Source organism: Cydia amplana, chromosome 1 (genome assembly GCF_948474715.1).
Source record: "Cydia amplana chromosome 1, ilCydAmpl1.1, whole genome shotgun sequence".
NCBI classification, from domain to species: domain Eukaryota; kingdom Metazoa; phylum Arthropoda; class Insecta; order Lepidoptera; family Tortricidae; genus Cydia; species Cydia amplana.
In genome coordinates, this window is record NC_086069.1 from 7,529,870 (window position 1) to 7,557,764 (window position 27,895).

At 43.3% G+C, this 27,895-nt stretch overlaps 3 protein-coding genes and 1 long non-coding RNA gene across 5 annotated transcripts in view; 1 reads left to right on the forward strand and 3 right to left on the reverse strand.

Annotated features, from left to right (window-relative positions):
• Positions 1-15,322, reverse strand: part of LOC134647707 (uncharacterized) — a 111,414-nt gene extending 96,092 nt beyond the window's left edge. Inside the window, exon 1 of the long non-coding RNA XR_010096857.1 lies at positions 14,992-15,322. This is a non-coding gene — a long non-coding RNA (uncharacterized LOC134647707). The remainder of the gene's footprint in view (positions 1-14,991) is intronic.
• LOC134663232 (protein male-specific lethal-3) overlaps positions 1-27,895 on the forward strand; it is a 177,823-nt gene that overhangs the window by 106,111 nt on the left and 43,817 nt on the right. The window lies entirely within an intron of this gene.
• LOC134647250 (glycoprotein 3-alpha-L-fucosyltransferase A) overlaps positions 1,007-27,895 on the reverse strand; it is a 30,485-nt gene continuing 3,596 nt past the window's right edge. Inside the window, exons 2-9 of one of the 2 annotated variants that reach the window (XM_063501524.1) lie at positions 15,349-15,427; positions 9,973-10,165; positions 9,616-9,782; positions 7,404-7,644; positions 6,571-6,768; positions 3,853-4,085; positions 3,319-3,490; positions 1,007-1,224 (exon numbers count right to left, since the gene is read on the reverse strand). In XM_063501524.1, coding sequence (XP_063357594.1) covers positions 1,039-1,224; positions 3,319-3,490; positions 3,853-4,085; positions 6,571-6,768; positions 7,404-7,644; positions 9,616-9,782; positions 9,973-10,140 — 1,365 coding nt within the window. In that variant the 5' untranslated portion in view covers positions 10,141-10,165; positions 15,349-15,427 and the 3' untranslated portion in view covers positions 1,007-1,038. Of the gene's footprint in view, positions 1,225-3,318; positions 3,491-3,852; positions 4,086-6,570; positions 6,769-7,403; positions 7,645-9,615; positions 9,783-9,972; positions 10,166-12,227; positions 12,365-15,348; positions 15,428-27,895 lie in introns of those variants that run through there. The other variant, XM_063501532.1, reaches the window with a different exon arrangement.
• Positions 26,422-27,862, reverse strand: LOC134662187 (basic proline-rich protein-like). The gene is made up of 2 exons (XM_063518488.1): positions 27,826-27,862; positions 26,422-27,575 (listed from the first exon to the last, which is right to left on the reverse strand). The coding sequence occupies exons 1-2, from the start codon at positions 27,860-27,862 to the stop codon at positions 26,422-26,424; spliced, it is 1,191 nt and encodes a 396-aa protein (XP_063374558.1).

Here is a 27,895-nt window from a genome sequence, read left to right on the forward strand (position 1 = left end):
TCACCATTAAATAGAATAATGGTAGGTATACTTATACCTACTTACTACAAAAATATAACAATAGTACAATAAAAATATTTACGTACCTACAAATAAATATTAAACTCAAAAAACAAGCAACAATGGTAATTTGTGCAATATTGTACCTACTGCACTTAATGCGGAAATTTAGTTTTGTGTTCTATTGGACAGGCTATCGATGAATAAGTATATTGCCAAGTGAGATTAACACGTTTATTTTCACTGTTCATACATATTTTCTTTATTTATTGTCTGTGTCGTCAGAAATATTTACCTGGCCCCACGGTGGGCGCCAATTTGCTGCGTGACCAATTATGACATTTGCTTTGAAGTGTCTACATAGGTACTTACTTATGAGTAACAGTGAGGTCATATATAACTTAGCATAACTATTACTAGTAATGGACGTGTGAGCACAAGTATATGTCTTTTATGATATTAGTAAGCGATTCATACCTACTAGAACTCGATGCCTGCATCCGTACCCTAGAAACATTAATACCAGCAAAACTAAATTGGCGAATCTGGTGAAACACTATATACAACCAAATACATCGCACAAAGCGAGGCGGATAGACGTTTGAATCGATCCAAACCTAACATGCGCGTTACCCTTGAATTCATACGAGCGCATAAATCTGCAACCATATCACAGAACAGTATGTGAAATAACGAAATACCACCGAAACCCTCTCTTTCGTACGAGTGTGATAAAGCGCTCGAGTAAAGACATATCGGAGCGTCTCAGCGACCGTTCCCACGATCTGTCGGCCTGTAGAGGCGCGGTCAGATCTGTGAAAAAACGGGCCATGGGAAGCCGGCTTAATCAACCGCACAGGCATCCACAGGCGTGGCGCGATCCGGCCTGGCCTGTAATAAACACGGGCCGTGGGAAGCCGGCTTTAGATGACCCGATGTTAACGGCCACCGAACCATCGAAACAAACGTGCGCCTCTTGAAACGTAGTCGCCTTCATCTGGGGTCGGCGGCACCGGGTGCAGGGTGCCGGATGGTGGCCTAGCCCTTGTCCTGGGTGTCCGAGTACTCGGCGGCGGCGGCGCGCCACTCGCTGCGCGTGCAGGCGCCGTCGCGCCACCACGCCTGCACGTCGGCGCGCTGCGCCACGCGCTGCCGCCGCTCGCTCGCGTGCAGCATGGCGCACACGCGGCAGAAGAAGAACGTGTTGATGAACTCGCCCGTGCCCTGCATCGTACCGATCGACGCCGGTTAGTAAAGCCCTTGCTACACGGTCGCCGACAAGCCCCTCAGACCGCGTGGCCTTGGTCTGGACGGACCGTGTAGACAGTTGTTTCTAGTGTCCGACCGAAGGTTCGGTTTCGGTTTCGGTTTCGGCCAGTTTCGGCCAAAAAATCATGTTTCGGCCGTAGTTTCGGTTTCGGCCAAAAAACGGCCGAACCTTTCGGCCGGGCCGAAACATACGCAATGTACTTCGTTCTATGAAACTAAACTATGTGACAAAGATCAAAAGTTGTGGAACAAGTAGGACAAGCAATATTAATAGTATTAATACATATACCTACGGATTTATGTATACAGAAATTAATCGGTTTATTATTAAACACAATTCCACTAATGATGGGGCCATTGAACGGTCGACGCAGTCTTAAGAGGCTGTCAATACCTAAAACGCGCACACCGTCTAATTGTATCGTAGTAAATGAGATAGCACTGTCGCATGTTACTGGGCCTGGGCAAGGGAATAATAAGAAAACTCATCATCTTCCTCGCGTTATCCCAGCATTTTGGCCACGGCTCATGGGAGCATGGGGTCCACTTGACAACTAATCCCAAGAATTGGCGTCGGCACTAGTTTTTACGAAAGCGACTGCCATCAGACTGACCTTCCAATCCAGAGGGTAAACTAGGCTTTATCGGGCTAGTCCGGTTTCCTCAATGGTAAATATCAATTAAATGATATTTCATACATATTTTTTTTTAAGTTCCGAAAAACTCATTGGTACGAGCCGGGGTTTGTAGTGTTTGTACCTGCGACCTTTGGATTGAAAGTCGCACGCTCTTACTCACCGCTAGGCCACCACCACCAGCGCTCAAGGGAATAATAAGAAAACTATTGAAATAAAAATAAATGTGGATTACTCGTTAGCGGTTTAGGTAAATGTTTTGACAAATTGATTTTAATTTCAGACACATAAAATTGTTCAACTTTGATGCCAAATATCTCGAAGACAATGAACTTTGAAGTAAATATGGAATACTATTTATTGCTTAACCTGTCGAATCCCACGATATGACGTCACCATAAGCGTTCTGGCTCATATATGAGCCGTGGGAGCTGACAGATTAAAGCCGTTGCTGTTAATATGATAAGCTACAAAAAATATAAGAAAACTAAGAGATTCAGATCGAAGGTCATTGGCGTGGCGGAGCCCCTAAAGTAACATCAATTTCAAAGACATTGAGTGTTGACAGCCCCTTAATATGAGTTTAAAAGCGGTTTTATGACATTTTTTCAACGATTTTAACAAGTCTTCAAAAGTTTCGGTTTCGGTTTCGGTTTCGGCCGAAACTAGAGCCAAAGCCGAACATTCGGTTTCGGTTTCGGTTTCGGCAAAAAAACATGTTTCGGTCGGACACTAGTTGTTTCCAACAAAATTTGACCAAAACTGACCAAGGACAGACCAAGGTCAGACGGTTAGAAGGCTTGTCGGCGACCGTGTAGCGAGGGCTTAAGAGCGAACAGTTACCGATTGAGATAGAGAGGTCGAGTCTAACGGGCCGATTCGAACGTACACTCACATTAAATCCAAATGCATGGCAGTTCGCTCGTACTTTTTCCATACATATAACTAAATGCGAATAAAACGAAACGCACGATAACTAAATGACATAAAGATATCATTCTGATGTCAGTGTATGTTCGAATTGACCTCTAAAAGCGGGATTCCACCAGTGTGCGGCGCAAGCATTTTATTTCCGGCAATTCCAATAAATAAAGCATAATTAGAATTCCGTCCATACGGGTCCGCATGTTTTATTTAAAGGATCTACATCCTTGAATATACCTACCATGGTGGAATATACCTACGTATATTATACTCTGGGCCCCCTACTTTGTCGGTAGAAAAAGGCAACAAATTAAAAAAATGTAGGCGCGAAGAGTCGACTTGCCATAGAAAATTTAAATTACGCGCCTATTTCTACTGACAAGGTGGTGAGTCTGAGTAGCACAGACCTACGCACATTTAAGGCTAACTGTTATGCCGCGAGTTTGCCACGGTAACCCCGGCAATCGAACTCAATCGGTATATGACTCACCTTCCACTTGAAATAGGAGTTGTAGAGGGCGTCATCTCTGTCGAGTCTGTCGAGATAGGCGGCGAGCTCCTGCGGCGACGCGAACTCTTCGACGTGCACGTACGAGTTGTGCGGCGCCGCTGCCGCGTACTCCGCCGGTCGGGCGCCCATCACAATCGGCAACACGTCGTGCCTGACAAGCAAAAATAAACATGGTATACTGGGATTGTAAGTTTTGGCGTCGAAAGCGTACCTACCTAACGCAATAACCTACTCGTGCAGTCAGAGGGTAGGTAGATTTATTAATTTGTTTGCCGATCCCAGACGGTCCTCTATCATGTACATTTTCCATTTTTCATATATTTCATTCATTCGAATCCCACGATATGACGTCACCATAAGCGTTCTGGCTCATATATGAGCCGTGGGAGCTGACAGATTAATCTAATCTACAACTCAATGCAAAATGAACACAGATGCAGATGGTCAGATACTGCTGTTTCCAATGGCAAGACATCACGAGTCTATAAAACCCTCTTGTTTCGCGAAACTTACTGCAATCCATTGACAAAGAACTTTTCAGTGATGTAATCGCGGCAGTTGGAGTTCTCGAAGGCGAGGTAGAACTTGTAGTCTCGGTCCAGCATCTCGAGGCAGTTGGGGTCGGCGCGCGGGCAGTGGTGCGAGCCGCACGCGCCGTAGATGTCCACGGAGATGTGCTTGGCCAGCTGCCGCGCGTACTGCAGCCGCCGGTTGCGCGCGTGGCAGTTCGACACGAACCACGCCACCTGCGGACAGATAGTACAGATAGCTATAACTCGGTTCATTCAAGTTGCCGGGATAGTTCTGGCGGCTCTTATTTTTCTTTAAGAACTTGTCGAAAGAGATGTAATAGTTACTCGCGAGCTGTGGTTTTGCCGACTCTTGCAATCGCTTAATTAAGGCGAAAGGGGACGACCGCCTCCAAACCGGTTTTCCATACAATCGTATTCGCCATTTTCCTCTCTGGATATTAACATTATTGAAAATATTTGTGGTTTATTGATTAATTTATTTCTCAAAAATACAGGAACATACTCAAACATACATACAAACACCATATATACCACCAAAATTAAAAACTAAAATTAAAAACTAAACTACTCTAAATTAAAATAAATCTAAAAAAGGCCCCCGCGGCATTGTGCCAAAGATGCTGGCAGCATTCCCTCGCTGAATGGCAATACTGATGCGCTGCGAGAGAAAGCTGCCAGCTCTCTGATCACCGGTGGTATCGACCAGCTATTTGCACAGTTCTTTGAAAAAAAATTGTGCGCTTGGACCTCACGGCCCGAGTGTCTCGACACCGAATGCCACAAAATGGTATTGGGGGCCGAGACCCTGATATTTCGAGACCTTTTTGTTTTCAGCCGCCTCGGCAGCTGCCCCAGCCCTGGTCGAAGTTCTTAGTAGATGGGACGGTGCCAGTGTATCGACGCATGTGGCGTCCCAGACTAGCACCCGTCCCATCTTCCACGTCCCACTTCCCTCAAAACGCCGTTTGGTTCAAGAATAGCCGGCGATATATTTAAAAACAATTTGATGTAATTTTCATAGTTTGACTGCCCAACTAACGGGTTTGATTTTGCGATTTTTTAATTATTATAAGAGTTTCAAATAGTTTCAATATGACGAAAATGAGGACTACGTTTGTATGGAGAATCGATCGTGTCGTCCCCTATCCTCTTAAGTATTAAGTTCATTTTAAAACCATGCGCACCTAAACTAAATAGGTATGTAGACAAACAACCATGCTTTGAAAATTAAATTCTTTACTCTATACGTAATAAAGTGTAACTAGGCAATTATTGATGTCGCTACCGTATCCAGCCTTCTATATCGCTGTCGTTATAGTGGGTACCTACCTATGTAGTTCCGATGGCACGGCAATCACTTGCCGGGCGAATAAGTGCTCACGACAAGCGATAAGGATTCGCTATGCTATGGCAAAATAGGTATATCTACTTATGACCTCAATTTATTTCCCTATCTTAACTTATCGTTCGAAAGAGTTACAGTTGTTGCAAAGAGAATAAAGTGTATAGAGAGTTACTGTCATGGTAAATTATGTAGTCACAGTACATTTACTGCCATCTTTCGACAGAAGATTAAAACTGTTAGAACGGCATTTGACTTTGATCCTTATTCTTTCACTGATACATATGTGTTAATTTGTTAAATATTGAAATGAACGCCATCTACTCGACAGTAGGCCAAAGGCTATGGCGCCATTGCTCGAAAAGATTGCACCATACCTATAGCCTACTGTCGAGTAGATGGCGTTAATTTTAATACCTATTTAATGGCTCCTCTACACGATGGGCCAACGCCGGCCACTCCAAGGGACGCATTTATGCGTTAGAGGGAGCAAGTGATATTGCTATCTCATTCTACCGCATGGCTGCGTCCCTTGGAGTGGCCGGCGTTGGCCCATCGTATAGAGGAGCCATAACAAATTAACACATCAGTGAATGAATAAGGATCAAAGTAAAATGAAAGGAAAAAATCTTCTGTCGAAAGATGGCAGTATTTTTTATCTGACCATGATTTGTTGTCTGCCATGTCTGCCGTGGGTTGGGTAATACCTACTGTTTTCTTTTAAATCGTGAAACATGATCCACAATCGGGGTAATAAAGTTTACTATTTCAGGAGCCATTTAAGTGGGCGGGTTATTCCCACTAGTTACCACCAAGTTCTTACCAGTGGTAACTACAGGGAATTTTTTTCCCACCTTTTACCACTGGTAACTACTGGGAAAAATAATTCCCAGTAGTTACCACCAACTCGGTTTGGTTGTAACTACTGGGAATTTTTATTCCCAGTAGTTACCACTAAAATTTTGTTAGAGTTTAATACTAATAAAAACAGTATAAAATAGTATATAATATAAATATAGAGTGATTTTGAATTACCTAATAAAATCACTTGTAAAATAATCTAAATGGATTATGAAATTTTTCCTTACATATTTTATAGTTTTTGTACTAGTACCGGTTAAACTGTTTCATTATCATTATCATCATCATACTTTTAATTAAGCATAGGAATATGTAGGTAATGTAGGTTCTAGGTTATCGGCCTACATTTCCATGATAAATAAACAGTAGGCATTCAAATGATTTTTAGACGAGAATTCACCTCTCGTTTAAAGGAATAATTAGAATACCTATGTACCTACAGGCTCCCAGTATTCCTCATTGTCTGGGGGCACGGGCAGTGCGTTATAGTTATACCTTTTTAGTCTTATTAGCGGCATAGTTCCGCTCCATCTTGTTCTCGGTGATGAGCGGGTCGTGGTAGACCCAGCGCTCGTAGGGCGTGACGATGTCGGAGTCGCGGCGGTAAGTGGCCGTCCAGTTGAACACGCCCGTGGAGCCCGGCCGCAGCGACGCCGTGTGGTACGGACACTCCAGGTAGTACAGGATCCAGATCTGACAAGGTATTACGAGGTAAATTGATAAGACATAAATACCTACATTCATCACGTTAATAGGTCAATACCTACACATTTGTAGGTACTTACATACACATTTTCCTTATCCTACAAGGAAACATTGACGTTATGTTCCTAAATCCAATCAAAAACGTCAAGTTTAGCGCATGGCGAATCGAGAAGTAATTATATATATTTCGTACGACATTATTCCTTTTTTTTCCGCGCACGTTTTTTTGATAAGTATAGGTATGTCCTTTAATTTATATGTTGTAAGTACAAATAATATCATCGGCAATCCTAATTTGCCGGCCTCTATACTAAATTACTAATGTAAATTTCCTACTACTCTACACTTAACTTCTATTATTGCTTTGTTAAAATGCATCATGCATCGGAGGTTCAATGTGTGTTTAAGTACCTACTACGATCTGACGTGGAAACATGGGACACCGTTTAGCAAATTTTGCTTACAATTTTAAAAGCTGTTGACCCCATATTATCGGTAGGTAAAGAAAACCCCATCTCCAAAATAACATGTTAATTATTTTCTCAATTTTTCAAACTAAAAAAAAGGATTTATAAACTCTAAGCACCCCACTTACGTGAGAATGGATAAGAATGGGTGATCACCTGGTTGAGCGGGCGCTTGACATTAAAAGGCGTGTGGTGATCCTTGAAGAGGATGGCATCAGCGGAGGCCGCGTCGCGAGCGTCGGCCGAGAGCGTGCAGCGGTCCACCGGGCACTTGTTGCGCAGGAACTCCGTGCGCCCGCTCGGCACGCCCCACGCGCCCAGCCCGTTCGCGAGCAAGATCTTCTTTATCGGCACCTCCTCGTCTTTTGGTAGGGTGTACATTAGCTGTTCGACCATCCTGAAAAGTAGAGTTATAATTAAGGTAGCCGTCACTAAAACGTACTCCCGTACTGCGTATTATAGTAAGATTATAACGGGGATTTTAATCGATATACCTAAATCAGGGGTTCTCAAAGTGTAGTACGCAAAGTGTAGTAAATTTGGGAAACCCCGACATAAGTAATTACAACACACAAAAATTTTAAACAAGTAGATTTGTTACGAAATCAGTTGATTTTACACAGTATATTAACAGTAACCTGTCTCTAAAGGTTGACTAATAACATATTATGGTTCACTACAGATGCGAATTAGGTTAACCGGCATGGTTTAATAGATTTCTTAAAATAAGTAGGCATTATACGGCTTGAGGGAACGGCTTGAACTGAGGAATACGACAACGGTATCGATTACATTACATGAACCACGTGTGCCGACTCATGCCTAGGTAAATGTTAAAAATGGCTCTGAAGGCTAACCACGTTTTCAAGGGCCTACCGCAAACCACGTCCACCCGGTTCGACGTGTTGCCTTCCTGTCACACTTACACGAATTTACAAGTGCGACAGAGAGGCAACACGTCAAACGTGGTTCGCGGTAGGCCCTCTGGGCTGACACTTTTATAACGAAGACTGGCGGCCTAGCCAAGGTGACAATCGCTATCGCTTCGCCATCGAATCGCTTTGTGTCTCTCTATCACTCTTCCATATTAGAGTGATAGTGACAGTTGCGTTTCGTTCGCTACTGAGCGTTAGCGAATGGCATGTTGTCTACGGGGCCAGGTCAGCTTACAACTACCTACCCTTTCCTAGTGTTCAGCAGTAACTTACTGTCGATCGTGCTATAACTAGGCACTTACTGCTAGAGTCTGTTCGGCAAGAGAGACCTAGAATGTATGGGATCCCTTACATTCCACGACCCTTCTCTTTCCGCACAGACTCTAGTAAGTAGGTGCCATACCTAGTAATACTTAAATAATTTTTGAATCTGACGATGTACAATTAATACAAATAAATCTATTCTATTCTCTAGCACGATCGGGGTATGTTTAATTGGCTGATAAACTTTTCCTTCTCGCACTGACATAATTTAGACATAAATGCGTTTGTGGTTGCTTCTCGTGCCTATGAATACATTCCTTACTTCAAAACAAGTCTAATTAGTTACCCAGATGTTTATCTTGCACCCCCTTGCAATTAGGCGCCGATAACGAATTAATGAGGAAAACTGTTTAATAATTAAAATGGTGTATGTAGCGGAAACGCATAACTCAAATTTACTAAAGTTATTTTGTAACAAACTATCCTCTGATAGTTCAATCAAGAAACATCGAAATGCCGGGACGTGCCTGACGTAAGAACTTCGCTTTGCTCGCTCGTTCGATAATAACCCCTTACTTACCATAGATTGCATAATCTATGGTCCGAATCTAAGGAACTGAACCAAGAAACCACCAACCAAGCAACCACCAAGAAACTCAAGAAAGAACAAAAAACTAAGAGAGATCCAACGCAGTCAGATCAACCCAAAACACCAATCCACGTAGGGTTCTACCAACCAGCATCAAGAACCAAGAAACAACCCAAGAAGAACCAACCAACATCAAAAATCAGAAACCGACTTAAGAGGAATTAAAACTAGCGACGATAGAAGAGCATTGTCCAGGGTTTCCCGGCTCTCAAAACAAGAGCAGGTGTTCAGGGTTTCCCGGCTCGCAAATCAAGAGGTGTCCAGGGTTATCCCGCCCACCATCATGAGCAGAGCCAGCCATATGCAGGCGTCCAGCGAGGGCCACATGGGGGTGCCAGCTCGCCAACTCCCATCCCCCAATTCGACCGTAGCTCAGCAGTGAATGTGTTAATACTTTGGCATGCGTTTTTCAGGCTACACATCACCGTTTAACAGAGGTTTCAACGTATGAGGCGTCGTGCGGGTCGGTGTACCACGGTCGTCGCTCGCCCCCTACCCAATCCCCTACCCTGGTACTTGCCTGTCTTCGCCCGGCGCATCCTCGGGGAACAGCCTGGCGTTGTGCGCGTCGGTCTGCCACGGGCGCTGTTCGCCACCCTTCATGAACCACGGCCGGTGCGCCACGTCTGACACGTCGTCAGCAGCCGCGGCGTTCTCCTCACTTTCCGCGATGTCATTCAGCGCGTTCTGAAAAGACCAGGAATGCATGTACCTACATATTAGTACCAGTAAGGAAGCTATAGCTAGATTTATGCTTATCGAAAACATATGTCAGTGAGTTGAGCATGAATGAGAGCCCAAAGGGCCTAATATCGGAGGCCTAGACGTTGTTCAATCATCTTATCATCGTGCCCTTACTTATTCAGCAAATGTTTACCTGCAGATGTGTTTCCTCGCGCAGCGGCAAGGACTGAGCGGGAGCGGAGTGCAGGCGAGCAGGTGTCATGGGCGGCGGTCGCGGCAGCAGCATTAGCGCCAGCGCCGTCAGCGCCAGCGGCAGCAGAAGCGCCACGCGCCGCAGCGCCCGCGACACTCGCGCCCACATACTGCCCGCTGCTTTAACCGCCACTCTACAAAACGTAACACCAAGTCACAAACCATTAATAATTATGAAGGTCGTTCATAGGCGGCGTAGATGGTATGTAGGTAGCATGGTAGGTATATTAGGCACCTAAGAAGTGTGAAAGTGTAGGCGAAAAATATTATTCTTGCCATTGGCTTGCGTTTAAAGTTTGACCTCAAAATCCACCTGAAGCAGTAGCTTACTGCTGCGGTTTATGGACTATGAATACTATGATAGAGAGCATTTACCTAGTGGGTACATATACTCGAAGATATGGTCAAAAGGCTTCATCAATAATTCCAATCAAGGAGTTTAACTACGCGTTTTGTACATCTACATTCAGCTTCGCATACGTAGCATTGACATATATCAAAAGACGGGCCTTACGGGCACTAAGAATGGTGCTAGTTCAGCGGTGTCACGCACACAAATTCAAGCCAATCGTGCAGTCTAACGCCACAACGGCCATTGGTTGATGAGTTCGCATCACTTGCGCGATGGTCGCAACTAGTATTTAGATATACCTGTATGATGTATGATATGATCAATGATACGTAGTAATCTTATCTTATACCTTGAAACGAGCAATTCTTGTATATTAGTATGTATTATATATATTTATAATTTATATATTTTGGGGATGTTGGCTCTAGCCCAGAGTAGGTACCTATAGCAAAAGGGGCCCGATTTTACGGCCAAAAATTTTTTTTTGCATTTTTCTTAGTTTTTTTTAAACTTTAAAGAAAACAATAAAAAAGCGGCCAAGTGCGAGTCGGACTCGCCCATGAAGGGTTCCATATTTAGGCGATTTATGACGTATTAAAAGAAACTACTTACTAGATCTCGTTCAAACCAATTTTCGGTGGAAGTTTACATGGTAGTGTACATCATATATTTTATTTAGTTTTATCATTCTCTTATTTTAGAAGTTACAGGGGGGGGACACACATTTTACCACTTTGGAAGTGTCTCTCGCGCAAACTATTCAGTTTAGAAAAAAATGATATTAGAAACCTCAATATCATTTTTGAAGACCTATCCATAGATACCCCACACGTATGGGTTTGATGAAAAAAAATTTTTTGAGTTTCAGTTCTTCGAAGTATGGGGAACCCCAAAAATTTATTGTTTTTTTTTTCTATTTTTGTGTGAAAATCTTAATGCGGTTCACAGAATACATCTACTTACCAAGTTTCAACAGTATAGTTCTTATAGTTTCGGAGAAAAGTGGCTGTGACATACGGACGGACAGACAGACGGACAGACGGACAGACAGACAGACAGACATGACGAATCTATAAGGGTTCCGTTTTTTGCCATTTGGCTACGGAACCCTAATAAGCATCTTTTATTGATAGAAGTTTTATTATAAACTTGACCGTTTAGGAACTAGAGCGATCTGAAGTGGCGAGTTCGGACCTTACCTACGTTTTTAGGGTTCCGTAGCCAAATGGCAAAAAACGGAACCCTTATAGATTCGTCATGTCTGTCTGTCTGTCTGTCCGTCTGTCCGTAAAATGTGTGTCCCCCCCCTGTAACTTCTAAAATAAGAGAATGATAAAACTAAAAAAAATATATGATGTACATTACCATGTAAACTTCCACCGAAAATTGGTTTGAACGAGATCTAGTAAGTAGTTTTTTTTAATACGTCATAAATCGCCTAAATACGGAACCCTTCATGGGCGAGTCCGACTCGCACTTGGCCGCTTTTTTGTTGATAGTAATTTCCGTGACATGCTTCTATTCTGGGTAGTTATGCCCTTCGGGCAGGATGACACAACCTAACTTAAACCGAAATTAAACCTTACCTACAGTTTTTTGGTGATAGGTAGTAATTTCTGTGACAAGCCCCTTAGTAATCCCATGGCCCAACTCGCAATTTCAGATCGCTCTAGCTCCTAAACGGTCAAGTTTATAAAAAAACTTCAATCAATAAAAGATGCTTATTTTAATGTTTTCTTTAAAGTTAAAAAAAAACTAACATCAATGCAAAAAATATTTTTTTTATTAAGTCTTAAAATCGGGCCCCTTTTGCTATACCCCAACGTCCCCAACCGAATAATTACCTATGTAATAAATTTGGTTCCAGTGAAGTTGGAGCAATGTTAGCAGTTTTTTCATAATGAGATATCCTAAACTCGTAATCGCGATGCTTAAATAATATTAAATACAATATGTAAAATTAATTATAAAACAAGACTTCGATAAATTATTATCAAAAAAACATAATTGACAGGCCATTGTCAACGTCAAAGTTGTTCGTACATTGGAAACCAATCAAATGTGTATTATTATAAAGGGTCTAGCAGGCTAAGTGAACAAGAAGTGCCGGGTTATTCCCACTAGTTACCACCAAGTTGTTATACCAGTGGTAACTACTGGGATTTTTTTTCCCACCTTTTACCACTGGTAACTACTGGGAAAAATAATTTATTCCCAGTAGTTACCACCAACATTTTGTTATAGTTAAATACTACAGTATAAATAGTATAATATAAATATAGAGTGATTTAATAAATAATTATTAAGTCGATTAGTGTTTTAGTAAACTGCCTTAAAAGTGACCAAAAAGATTGAACATGTTGGTGTACAGGTCTTGTTACCCTGCAAGGGTATTGCAATTACAAAATATAAAATATACACAATAAGAAAGGTACACTAATTTATAAACATCTTTTTCTACGCATATTAAATATAACAAAAATATTAATTTATTATCTTAGAATTATACTTATTTGCATTGAAAAACTCTTGCAGAGAGTAAAAACTGTGGTCTATTAGGTAGGTTTTTAGGTTGGTAACGAATTTTGTGTATGTTTGCTCTTTAGTTATTTCTTTTGGAAGGTAATTATATATTCTTATAGTCATTACGTGAGGGCTCCTATTACTAATTTGTAAGTTACTTGATGGTATGGCTAGTTTATCTTTATTTCTTATATTTATGGCACTAGTGGGAATAACCCGAAGTGCCCCCAACGACGGATTTGATCTGATTTGATGAATTTGATCATTCTTTCAGGTGGTGTGCTGGCAGGTCCTAAGAACACTCTATGCTGAATTTCAGTCCTCGATCTTCTTTTGTTTTCGAGTTAATAATCTATAAATGATTTAACCTTTTTCCGGAGCTATCTCTTGTTTTTTTTTGGGTTCAGTTAGGTACCTTAAAAAACGGAGTCAGTTACTTAAAGGAAAAAACGGAGTCAGTTACTTAAAGGAAAAAACGGAACCCTTATAAGATCACTCGTGCCTCTGTCTATCCGTCTCGTCGGTCACAGTCTATTTTCTCGGAAACTACTGGACCAATTAAGTTGAAATTTCGTACACATATGTAAATTAGTGAGTCAAAGATGGACATGTAACGTAAATAAATGAATTTTAAACTTTTGGGGGGTAAATGAGACAGTTAAAAAATAAAGTTCCTTTTTCAAACAATATCGTGTTATAGCTGGTCAAGCAGATCTTGTCAGTAAAAAAGGCGCGAAATTCAAATTTTCTATAGGACGATATCCCTTCGCGCCTACATTTTTCAAATTGGCCGCCTTTTTCTACTGACAAGATTGGCTTGACCAGCTGTAGGTATATATCAAATGACAGCGCTTATTTGAAGAATTTCAAATATATATATATTTTTTTAATAAACAGGTTAGATTAGAATTTATTTAAGAAAATAGTCAAAAAGTTACCAAAGGGGGGCCTTTATCTTCGAAACAATTGGGTCTAAAAATTTGAAAAAAATACATAAAATACTTCTTTACCTATAAATGACAGGAACACCTATACTTGGTCAACCAGATCTTGACAGTAGAAAAAGGCGGCAAATTTGAAAAATGTAGGCGCGAAGGGATGTCGTCCCATAGAAAATTTGAATTTCGCGCCTTTTTTTACTGACAAGATTTGGTTGACTAGCTATATTAGAAATGTGCAGTCAAGCGTGAGTCGGACTTAATGTACGGAACCCTTGCTGGAATATGCGAGTCCGACTCGCACTTGACCGGTTTTTAGGGTTCCGTAGCCAAATGGCAAAAAATGGGAAACCTTATTATGGATTCGTCATGTCTGTCTGTCCCTCCGTCCGTATGTCACAGCAACTTTTTTCCGAAACTATAAGAACTATACTGTTGAAACTTGGTAAGTAGATGTATTCTGTGAACCGCATTAAGATTATCACATAAAAAAGAAAAAAAAAACAATAAATTTTGGGGGTTCCCCATACAACTGAAACTCAAAAAAATTTTTTTCATCAAACCCATACGTGTATCTATGGGGTATCTATGGATAGGTCTTCAAAAATGATATTGAGGTTTCTAATATAATGTTTTTCTAAACTGAATAATTTGCGCGAGAGACACTTCCAAAGTGGTAAAATGTGTGCCCCCTGTAACTTCTAAAATAAGAGAATGTTAAAACTAAAAAAAAATATATGATGTACATTACCATGCAAACTTCCACCGAAAATTGGTTTGAACAAGACCTAGTAAGTAGTTTTTTTTAATACGTCATAAATCCCCTAAATACGGAACCCTTCATGGGCGAGTCCGACTCGCACTTGGACGCTTTTTAGGGTTCCGTAGCCAAATGGCAAAAAACGGAACCCTTATAGATTCGTCATGTCTGTCTGTCTGTCTGTCTGTCTGTCTGTCCGTCTGTCCGTCTGTCCGTCTGTCCGTCTGTCTGTCCGTCCGTATGTCACAGCCACTTTTCTCCGAAACTATAAGAACTATATTGTTGAAACTTGGTAAGTAGATGTATTCTGTGAACCGCATTAAGATTTTCACACAAAAATAGAAAAAAAACAATAAATTTTTGGGGTTCCCCATACTTCGAACTGACTCAAAAAAATTTTTTTTTCATCAAACCCATACGTGTGGGGTATCTATGGATAGGTCTTCAAAAATGATATTGAGGTTTCTAATATCATTTTTTTCTAAACTGAATAGTTTGCGCGAGAGACACTTCCAATGTGGTAAAATGTGTGTCCCCCCCCTGTAACTTCTAAAATAAGAGAATGATAAAACAAAAAAAAATATATGATGTACATTACCATGCAAACTTCCACCGAAAATTGGTTTGAACGAGATCTAGTAAGTAGTTTTTTTTTATACGTCATAAATCGCCTAAATACGGAACCCTTCATGGGCGAGTCCGACTCGCACTTGGCCGCTTTTTCTTATTTATTACTACACTAACCTCTACACTGCAGTCTGCCATGCCTATAGATGTGGTATCCGCCCCCTTGCGTCCATTATCGCCATGGCCCTTGTGATATCTGGAAGCAAATTATTAGAAAGTAATAGGTAACAGTTATTTAATTCCCTATAGACACATTAGCTCATATACAGGTTGAAATTTATGAAAATGAAAAAAAAAACTTTTACATCTACTATCCATATCTGCAATGCCCTGCCCCCTCCTCGACGTGTGACGTAATTAATGGACGAGTCCTTGTGGTTCTTAAGAACAAATAAATATAGATAGCTCTGTTTTTTGTTACAGCCTAACCTTTATTATCTAGGTAGGTACCTATTTGGATAAAAGCACTAAACGTGTCTACAACCGAAACCACAAGCGATAGATATACTTGGTCAACCAGATCTTGACAGTAGAAAAAGGCGGCAAATTTGAAAAATGAAAAAGCGGCCAAGTGCGAGTCGGACTCGCCCATGAAGGGTTCCGTATTTAGGCGATTTATGACGTATAAAAAAAAACTACTAACTAGATCTCGTTCAAACCAATTTTCGGTGGAAGTTTACATGGTAATGTACATAATATATTTTTTTTAGTTTTATCATTCTCTTATTTTAGAAGTTACAGGGGGGGGGACACACATTTTACCACTTTGGAAGTGTCTCTCGCGCAAACTATTCAGTTTAGAAAAAAATGATATTAGAAACCTCAATATCATTTTTGAAGACCTATCCATAGATACCCCACACGTATAGGTTTGATGAAAAAAAAAATTTTGAGTTTCAGTTCGAAGTATGGGGAACCCCAAAAATTTATTGTTTTTTTTCTATTTTGGTGTAAAAATCTTAATGCGGTTCACAGAATACATCTACTTACCAAGTTTCAACAGTATAGTTCTTATAGTTTCGGAGAAAAGTGGCTGTGACATACGGACGGACAGACAGACGGACAGACAGACAGACAGACATGACGAATCTATAAGGGTTCCGTTTTTTGCCATTTGGCTACGGAACCCTAAAAATGTAGGCGCGAAGGGATATTATCATGCCGCGATCAGAAAGGGATTAGAAATAACAGATTTCCATACACTTACGTCAAAATCAATATGGATTGACAGCTATCTCAATCCCTTTCTAATCGCGATTCAGTAATACCGTCCCATAGAAAATTTGAATTTCGCGCCTTTTTTTACTGACAAAATTTGCTTGACCATCTATAAGTAAAATGGTTTTGCACGATAATGATGATGATAATTATTGAAGTAGGGCGGCCCACAAAAGGCAGGTATTATCGGAGGGTGTATGAACTTGACTCGCCTGGTTAAGACTCAGATGCTAATGACGGTACCGCTTGTCGTCTGCGCACACATGTTAAAAACCCAGATACAACCACCTAAGTAATTGCATGACAATACTCTCGTTACAATAAAATATACATCGTCACTTGTCGTGTCTATATTTATTCATTACTTTCATTAGTAACAAGTGATGTTAATTTCCGATACAATGGAATACCTATATATTTTGTATGTAGGGTTACTAGAGAAAATTGTACCTATTTACACTTAAAAGTAGTTAGTTGCTAAGAACAGGAAGAAATATATAGCATAGATTAGACCTGGGGGGGTATGCACGGTACGATCTCGTGTGGTCCGGCCAAATCAGCTTTGTTTGACCTAAGGAACAATGGTGCCAAGCGGCATCGCCTGAGACTAAAGTGCATACTTACTGCTCCATACATTTACTGCCTTACTCTACTACTATGGCGATTTATAAGTACTAGAAATAAAGTACAATTTTATCTACTGAGAAATGGCGGTTATTATCATCGTGTAGGATAATAATTTTTAATATCAGTCAATAAACGATAAAATTAGGCACTAATCTGGAGTCAGGTGATTAGGTAAATACCGTAAATACGCAATGTATGTCATACTTTATAGTGTTGTAAATTTTATTGACCTGTCATTACACACCATCACACGACTATTTCAGGTACTTAATAATCTATTTAACCTGTACCTAATTAATTAATTATATCAGACTCAGAAGTTTATTGGTAAAAGTAACGGTAAGTAGGGGAAACTGGGGAGGGTTGATCACCCCTTTTGTTTTTAGCATACATTTTCTTAACTATTTGTAGTATTGCAAAACTTTATAGACCATACGACTCAGAATTTATCTCTTCATTAATAGTTTGAATTAGAACAGATTTGTGCAATAAATTAGATCATTATTTAATGAAAACCCATACTGTTGACTTTTACCATGTGTCCCCTATGTAAGGGAGACTTGTTTACCCCTGGTCGGGAGCCTTGATCCTAGGGGGATCAAGTGACCCTGGTTCTTGGGACACATGGTAAACATATTTTTACCATGTCTCCCCATACCAGATTCTCATTGATTATATAACTCGGATCGCTATTAGCAATGCATCTATAATTTGTAAAATACACAGCAAACATATATATATTGCATCTTCCATGCTTTGAAGTTGTATTTCCGGTAATCAGATGTCTAAGCCGAAGGGATCAAGTCTTCCAGATTTGGGGACACTTGGTAAAAAGATTTTAAGTGGCAATGTCATATTTCGAGGGTAGTATCTACATTAATTTATTCACTTTATCTACAGAAAATTAATATATGAAGATATCAAACACATATTCATCCATAATCTTATACTTTTAAAAAACAATGTAATCGTATTATCCATAAAACAACATAAAATAGGGAATCAATTTTTGTACCAAAAAAATAAAAAATCTAAGTTATTAACATAAAATTTCTTGTAACAAGCTAATTTTTTTAAAGTTCTTATGAAGGTATTTTTAGCGTCAGATACCTACAGCAATTTTAATTTTTTTACCCATCACTGGTCGTTATTGTTTGTTATAATAAATAAGTTTAGAAATTTACTGCTCACGTTTCGAGGACGGTGTTTGAGCTGCATAATCCTAAAATCCTTTCTATGGACCGTCGGTTCTATAGTTCATAAGGTCGGAAAGCCATTGAAATAGCATTTCATCCATAAAAAAAAATATCGCCGGTTGAAAACCAAATATCGTTATAAGTGTTTTTTGTCGACCGAGTAACATCCCCTGTGTGTAAAACGTTAAACTTGATAAAAAAAACCAAGTACGGGTAGTTCGTAAAATGTTGATGTCAACTTTAGTCAGTCTTTTCAAAGGCCACGGGGATAATTCCGTTTTCGGAGTCGGTTGTATAATTAAAAACTGAATTATACGCCATTAAATTCCGTTTTAATAAACAATAATGAGTCAAAAACCTTGAAAGTTTAATTTAAATCAGTGTTTCTCTGGTCGTACTTTCGCGGCATGATTTACTAAAGAAAAGAAAATATTTATGATAGCTCTATGAATCATTTTGTAAGTAAATTTATTACAATGTATACTTGATCGCTTTGGGGGTGACATGATCCCGGAATCATATCTCCCCTGAAGAAAAAGACAAAGTCTCCCCATACATAGTAAGATTATAAAACGTGCCGTACTCGAAACATGTGTTCGCGTATATCAATGTAATCCAAGTTAATCATCACTTCAATAAACAACAAATAAAATAAGCACACTCACTAACATCATTTTCATCTCATATTATAAAATAAATCCAGTTAAAGCTTACCGAAAATTGAATATAGTACGCAGAAAATCTTTCACCGTCCGCCATTTTTGAACCACTGACTTTCCCGATACAGTGCCATGACAGAACGTGAAGTTAGGAACGAATGAATGAGTGTTACCAGCGCAAAAAATTGTATCTCGTTTGGTTTGATTAAAAATGAAGTTTACCAAGTGTCCCCTAGGGATCGACCCTCCCCACCCTCACCTACCTATTTTACATATAGGTTTCATATTAATGTTTGTCGATATTTTCAAAACGTTTCGTATTCTACTGTTCTGTTAGACGCCTATAGTATAGTATATATTGTTTAATTAATATACATATTCCGAAATTCATTTCCAGATACCTGTTCGCCTGTAGTAGGTATTATATGTGGACTTTGTACATTTTACCGCCCTGAAATTAAGTATGAAGTAACGACAAACTAGTTTGTAAATTATTTGTAATAATTCAACAACCGTAACAAATTATCAAATCATTACACACCTGGATATACATTTTATGAATAATAATGGTCATTCAACAACAGTAGCTGTAGGCAATTTAGAAAAAAAAAAACATACGTATTTACTTTTCGAAATAAGACATTAAGAGTAATTTTAACCTTGTATTATATTGTATAATGTCATGTAAGTTGGTCGAGCAGTTAGGGTGTAGGTATTAGGTATATTGAAAATGTATTAGCCCTTTTGCAAAAAGTCCCTTCTCTGTAAGTAGGTAGTAGGAAGCCCACGGTGCTGAATTTGGGTTATACATACTTGATGTTCGCGTGCTTAAAATGTTTGATGATTTTGTATGTTTAAGTTCATATATGATGTATGTATAAGCTCATTTTTATTTTTTTTCAATATTATGATGACATGGATGACATGAAGCTGGGTGCCGATTTTTGAATTCTGATCGCTCGATTTCGTCACTTGAAAAACGGTGGAAAACGGCGAAATGCTAATTTTTGAAATACGAGCGATAGAAATTGGGAATCTAGTGGTATTGACCACTCGTTTTCGATTCTATTAGTAGAATTTAAATCCCTAGTAGTGGAGATATTACTGAACGAAATACACAAAATCAAGCGGTCGAATTTCAATAATCGGCCGCCAGATCTGATGATGGAGACAGGTGGTGGCCATGTGAACTCAGTGATAAAACAACGCAAACTATGTAATTGTGTTAGAGGTTGTTATATGTAGTTACGTAGAACTGTCTCGATGAGTATTAAATAAGTTGCATGTGGAGAGAAAAGTACAGTCAGCGATAAAAGCTTGTACAAAAAATGAAAATTTTGCCAAAAACTTATCCTCGTCCTACTAGAAACTAGTTTTTCGTAACGTTTCGGTGAAAACGCATTGTCCCTATTTAAAACTAGTTTTCGCAGAGTGCCTTATACAAAAAAATCGAGAATCTCCAGCCAGAGGGTGTATCGCAATAGGATGCTGATTTCGGAAGTTAAAATATATAATTTTAGTTAATTAGCTGATCGATTGATCAATGAATAATACGGAATAGAAGAAAAGTACTTACACTGTGAAACCTATGTAGCTAGTAGCTATCGTTAAAGTTGTTTACGATTATGTACAAATTCCATAAACCTTTTAGAAACAATGAAAATGGAAGTTTATTCGCAAATGTATCATCTGTTTTACAAAACATGAGTGTAGATCCGCTGAAAAAATGCAAACAAAGTAGGAGTTTAAGAACTTAGATCTATTTCCAAATAGGTACATAATTTTATGTATTGGCAAAATATCTACTGCCATGAATTTTTGTACCCTACGAGCTTGAAATGATCGAGATATTTAAAAAATATTTGTAAATGAAATAAGAAACGAAAAATCCGCCGCTTCGAGCGAGATTCGAACTCGTGACCTTCTTGACCACTAGCCCAGTCGCTAACCCATCTAACCTAAGTTACGCGCATCTGTGGGAACACTAGATTGACATCGTGTGTTTTAACGGAAACACAGAATTGTTCTGATAAGAACAGTTTGCGATCGACTGACAACTCTGCGATTAAACAGAGAAACAGGACGTGCCCTGAGAAGGGCAGTTTGCGTGCTCTGAAAAGAGCAGTTTTATATCGTCCTGAGAAGGACGGTTTAAATATCCGGAGCCTGCAGCATCCCCGTCGGACTCGTCGTGTCTTCAACCAGCGAGAGCGTAGCAGCGGAGCGAGACACGGCGCACGACGAGACGATGTTGACTCCACGGCGGCCGGCGAGCGAAAGGACCGCAGCCGGCGCAGAATTCAGTTTTATTGAGAGCGACTCGCGCCGCGCATGCGCAGTGGCACGCGCGCGCGCACACTCTTCCGCGCGCCCCGCGCGGGGAACTATCTCTGTCTCACTCTATTGTAAATATGTCTCTTTCTTTGATTTTTGTATATATACTGTGTTTTCTGTAAATAAAATGCTATTCTATTCTTGTACTTACAAACAAGCGTTTGAATACTACTAACCTTCTGACAACAATATTGGCCCCAGTCTGCCATAGTGGTGACCACCGACTCTGGATAAGAAGAAAGAAGAGGATCACAACCAAGAACATGGGTCCCGATGACGAGAAAAAAAGCGATGCCCCGGCGGAAGAAACCAGCCCATCTCCGGCAGCAGCACTCCTATCTCACGATGTAGCGGCGATATCACTCTCTCTGCGTGTCCCACCGTTCTGGCGAGACCAGCCAATACTCTGGTTCTGCAGTTTCGAGGCGGCCACTGCAGAGCTGAAGAGGAGCCAGGCGCAACTCGCGCAGATGGTGATCGCGCAGCTGGAAAAACAAGACATACAGAACATAAGCGATCTCATCTACTCCCCGCCAGAAGAGAACTACTACACCGTAATTAAGAACCGGCTTATCTCTGTGTACGAAGAGAGCAACAGCGCCCAGACGAAGAAGCTGTTATCCCAAGTCGAGCTCGGAGAGCAGAAGCCCAGTCAGCTGTTACGACGCATGAAGACGCTCAACAAAGAAAAGTTTCCCGAGACTACCATACAGATGATGTGGCTAGATCATCTCCCGCCACACATACGCTCCGTGCTTACCGTCAGCGAAGCTTTCAAAATTAAAACTACGTTGGAGGACCTCGCGCTGCTCGCCGACAAAATGTTGGAGCACACGCCAACATCGTCGCACCAGATCGCCGCAGTCTCTTCTCCCGCAGTCCTACCACCTTCGCTGCTACCGCCACCACCACCTCAACCGTCTACGTCAGCTCTCGACACCCAGTACCTCATCGGCGAGATAAGAAGGCTATCACTTGAAGTCGCCGAGCTCCGTTCGAGACCGCGCGAAAACTATAATCAACGTTACAGCCGCTCAAACCGCCGTTTCCCATCACGTTCACGGAACCAATCTCAAGACCGAAGCCCACGAAGCCGCAGAAGCTCGCCGATGCCGTACTGCCATTACCACCGTCGATTTGGTATGGACGCCCAGAAATGTGCACAGCCGTGCAGTTTCAAACCAATCCCGGCAACTCCGACATCGGAAAACTTAGCGTAACGTTGGCTGCGGCGGAAACCGGCGTTACCACCAAATCACACCGCCTCTTCGTACGAGACCGAGCTACCAAACTCGTCTTCTTGGTAGACACTGGGGCGAACATCTCCGTCCTACCAAGAACACCCGGCACGAAGGCGCAAGCTCTACCTTTCCAACTGTACGCCGCCAATAATACAGTTATACCTACCTACGGCGAGAAGACGCTGGAGCTCGATCTCAATCTACGAAGACCATTCCGATGGAAGTTCATCATCGCTGCAGTGTCGAAGCCCATCATCGGTGCAGACTTCCTGGCCTACCACTACATCATAGTCGACATCACCAGGAGACGACTGATCGACGGCAAGACCCTACTATATACGGACGCACAACTCTGTACTGCAAACATACCTACCGTGCGCAGTATAGACGTGAAACAATCGTACCACAACATACTTGCCGACTACCCTGGTACAACTCGTCTCACCTCCATGAAGCTCAGCCCGAAACACAACGTTGAACATTTCATCGAAACAACCGGACCACCACTTCACTGCAGACCACGTCCGATTGCACCGCACCGCTACGAACTCGTGAAGAAAGAATTTGCCAACATGATGGAACAGGGCCTATGCAGACCAAGCAAAAGCCCTTGGGCATCACCTCTTCACGTCGTACCGAAGAAGAAAGGCGAATTACGTGTGTGTGGCGATTACCGACGGCTTAACGCAATCACTAAGCCCGACCGCTACCCAATCCCACGCATACGTGATTTTACCTACCAACTCGCCGGCAAGCAAACATTCTCGACCTTGGATATCAACCGCGCCTACCAACAACTACCAATAGCAGCTCAAGACGTCGAAAAGAGCGCCATCATAACTCCATTCGGCCTATTCGAATTTCCGAGAATGTGCCCCGGACTCAAAAACTGCGGACAGACGTTTCAACGTTTCATTCACGAAGTACTGCGCGACCTCGACTTCGTGTTTCCATTCGTCGACGACCTACTTGTCGCATCGTCCGACGAAGCCACGCACGAGAAACATCTACGTGCCATACTAAGCAGACTCGAAGACTACGGTATCACAATCAACCCGTCGAAATGCGTATTCGGACAGCCATCGGTCAAGTTCCTGGGCTACGAAGTCAGCAAAGACGGCATTCGACCACCTACCGAGAAAGTTCAAGCAATCATCGATTACCCTAAGCCGAAAAACATCGATGAACTACGAAGATTCCTCGGCATGCTGAATTTTTACCGCGAAAATATAAAAAACGCCGCACAAATTCAAGCACCACTCTGCAAATACCTACACAATGCGAAGAAGCGCGACAAGACCGAAATCAGCTGGGACGGCGAAGCTGACGAAGCGTTCGACGCGTGCAAAGCGAGCATCCAAAACGCCGCTTTGCTCGCGCACCCCTCCCATCACGCCCCGCTAGCAATATTCAGCGACGCGAGCGACAAGGCCGCGGGAGCTTCACTGAACCAATTTATCAACGACACGTGGCAACCACTCGGCTACTTTTCCAAGAAGTTCTCAGACGCCCAGACTCGCTACAGTACCTTCGATCGAGAACTACTTGCAATATACCTGAGTACGAAGCACTTCCGGAAAATGTTCGAAGGCCGAGAACTTATCATTTTCACCGACCACAAGCCGCTCACCTACGCATTCACCAAAACCAGCAATAACAACGAATCACCGCGCCGCACCCGTCAGCTGTTGTATATCAGTGAATTTACTACTGATATACGACACATACCCGGAACGCAAAACGCCGCTGCAGACGCCCTATCTCGCATCGAAGCCATCGCAAGTCCATCTCCTATCGACTACGAACAACTATCAAGAGCGCAAGAGCGAGATAGCGACACCATCCGATCACTCGCACAGCAAGACAACCTATCGATGAAACAAGTCACAATTCCCGGAACTACAGTCAAACTCTACTGCGAAACATCGACGCCGCACTTACGACCTTACGTACCCGAAGAGCATCGCCGTGCCGCTTTCAACGCAGTACACAACATAAGTCATCCTGGAATCAAAACGTCACGAAAACTCGTCGCTCAACGCTACTTTTGGCTCGGACTAAATGCCGATGTAGGCAAATGGGCAAAAGTATGCGTACACTGCCAACGTGCGAAGATTCAACGACACACCACAAGCCCTATTTCGAGTTTCCCGCCAACTACGAGATTCGAACACATTCACATCGATCTCGTAGGACCTCTACCTACTACCGCCAGCGGACACCGATACCTACTCACCATGATCGACCGCTCAACTAGATGGCCCGAAGCGATACCTTTATGCGAGATCACCGCCGAAGAAGTCGCTAAAGCTCTATACGAAGGCTGGATCTCCCGCTTCGGCTGCCCCGCTACCATCACGACCGACCAAGGACGGCAATTCGAGAGTCGAGTATTTGCGTCACTCACCCGCTTACTCGGCGTCGAAAGAACCCGTACAACGCCGTACCATGCTCAGGCGAATGGAATTTGCGAGAGATTCCATAGAAGCCTCAAGGCTGCGCTCAAGGCCAGACTACAAATCGAGAGGTCATGGATCGACATAATACCTAGCGTTCTACTTGGACTACGAGCCGCCCTACGAACAGACACCGGTGTAAGCCCAGCCCTACTCACCTACGGCTGCAGCGTACGACTACCCGGCGAATTATTAACACCTACGCGCGAAGATGTCACCATGGACTCCGATTTCGTCGAAAAACTACGAGCGACCATACAAAGCCTAACGCCGACCGCAATGATCCCGCATGGCAACAAGAAACCCATTTTCGTCCACCGCGACCTTCAAACCTGCGAACAAGTATTCGTACGAGTCGACGCCGTAAAGAAGCCACTACAAGCACCCTACGACGGACCCTACCGAGTACTAAAACGCAACGACAAAGTATTCACACTGTAGCTACCTAATCGCCAGTTGAATATTTCGATCGACCGCCTAAAACCCGCTTTCATCATCGCCGACACCGAGCAAGAAATACCTACAACTACGAGTACAACGGACATACCTACAAGTCCTACAACTTCAACGACCGCAACAAATATACCTACAGCTACGAGTTCAACGAAAACGCCTAACATAACTACAACTACGATCGCAACGAAAATACCTACAGCTACAACTACGAGTATACCTACAGCTACAACATCGAACAAAACTACGCAACCGATTGTATCACCGAGTTTACCGACATCACAACAAAACAACAACAACCAACAACAGAAAAAAGGAATCCTGAAACGAAGAAATGAACCAGACACAACCACGACCACACAAGTACCTACAAGCACGAGCACAACACGCCGAGGCCGCACTATTCGCCTGCCGGTACGCTTCGCTTGAGGGGGAACCCTGTGGGAACACTAGATTGACATCGTGTGTTTTAACGGAAACACAGAATTGTTCTGATAAGAACAGTTTGCGATCGACTGACAACTCTGCGATTAAACAGAGAAACAGGACGTGCCCTGAGAAGGGCAGTTTGCGTGCTCTGAAAAGAGCAGTTTTATATCGTCCTGAGAAGGACGGTTTAAATATCCGGAGCCTGCAGCATCCCCGTCGGACTCGTCGTGTCTTCAACCAGCGAGAGCGTAGCAGCGGAGCGAGACACGGCGCACGACGAGACGATGTTGACTCCACGGCGGCCGGCGAGCGAAAGGACCGCAGCCGGCGCAGAATTCAGTTTTATTGAGAGCGACTCGCGCCGCGCATGCGCAGTGGCTCGTCTGCTTCTTTCATACCTCCCGAAGGGAGGTATGAGATGCCTTCCCATCCCTTTTGGGGATTTTTGGCGGTTTCAAATCGCCGCCCGTGACTACGGGCGGGTCTTTTCAGTGCCCTATTCTAGGGCGGTGGCTTCATGGCCATAACTAGCCGACTGGCCTGTCATGGCATTTTTTCTCCTCTTCTATGTAGCCTCTCAGTGGCTTTGTGGCTGTGGGGCCACGTTGCTGCTGTGGGCTGTCTCCCTCTGTCGGCGGCTGTCCGGAGGGCGTGCGTGGAGCGGCGCGGTGCCCGGTTGGTGGTGTCTCCTCCTTTTTCGGCTTGCTCCTGTGCCCTGTGGGCGCTGGCGCTGCCGGCGGTTATCCGGGGGGCGCGCATGGAGCGGCGCGATGCCCAGTAGGCGGCGGGGGCCCGAGCGTTCGGCGTGCTCAGGCGTTTTAATTAGGCGCAGCTGCGGGGCTGCGGCGGTTGCGTGGTTGATGTCAGGGGCTGCGGGTGTAGATGCCGGCGCGGGGGCCGGGGGGGCAGGTACAGTAGCTCCCGACTTGGGGGCCTCTGTAAGTGCGGCGTCTTGCTTGGTGGGGCCCTTTGAGGGGCCTTGTTGAGGCTGCGGGGCGGCTCCGGGGCTGGCGCGGGGTCGCGGGTCCGTCGGTGGCGGGGTGGTGTCACAGGACCCTTCCTGGTCCTGCTTGTCGGGCGTGCTGCACTCCGGCCTCTCCCCAACTGCCGAAGGTTGAGGAGTGACGGGGTGCTCGTCCTGGTGGCACTGCGGTTGGGCTTCTTCCTGGGACTGCTCCGCTGTCCCAGGGGCGTGCCCCAACAGCCTGGGGAAGGCTGTTGGCCATACTTCCGGGCGTGGAGGTATGTGACCGACTTGCGCCAAGCTGGCAGCCTTGATACAAACACGATCAAGTTGCCCGCGAGGAGAAAGTCGGTCTGGGGCTACCCATGGGGGTGGTGCGTAGGGGCGTCCGAGGGCTTCGATGAGGCCATCGAAGTCAGGTTGCCACGGCTCTGAGGGGCCGTAGGTGGATTCCGGGATGTTGGTGTCGTCGGGTACTTCGTGAAACTCGCGTTGCGAACTACCCACCCTATCCGAGGGGACCGGGTGGGTCGCGAGTTTCACTGTTGTGGCTGCGGGTGGATTGTAAAATCCGTTTTCTTGTCTACCCACCCGCCCCGAAGGGACGGGGGGGGACATCGGTGGCTTCTTGTCCGTGATGATGCGGGACCTGCGCGACGCGTCACCGTCAGTCGGTCCTGAAGGGCAGGGCGACCGTCGGTGGATGGGTTCTGGGTACAGCTGGGCTTCCCCTCCGGCGGGGCCGGGCGCGTTCCGGCTTTGATTTTCTTAGAAAATCGTCGGTCGGATAGGCAGGTGCTGGTGAGGTGCGTCCGTGCGAGGTTCCGAGTGGCTCTCCATGCGCAGTGGCACGCGCGCGCGCACACTCTTCCGCGCGCCCCGCGCGGGGAACTATCTCTGTCTCACTCTATTGTAAATATGTCTCTTTCTTTGATTTTTGTATATATACTGTGTTTTCTGTAAATAAAATGCTATTCTATTCTTGTACTTACAAACAAGCGTTTGAATACTACTAACCTTCTGACAACAATATTGGCCCCTGGCTGCCATACATCCATAAGGCCCAAAATTAGAACCACGCGTTGCA

Bases quoted from the DNA above. Each gene is read 5' to 3' on its own strand.
- LOC134662187 (XM_063518488.1), bottom strand. From the start codon at position 27,862: ATGTATGGCAGCCAGGGGCCAATATTGTTGTCAGAAG. The intron at 27,576-27,825 runs GTTAGTAGTATT...CGATTTTCTAAG, and splicing joins GCCAATATTGTTGTCAGAAG to AAAATCAAAGCCGGAACGCG.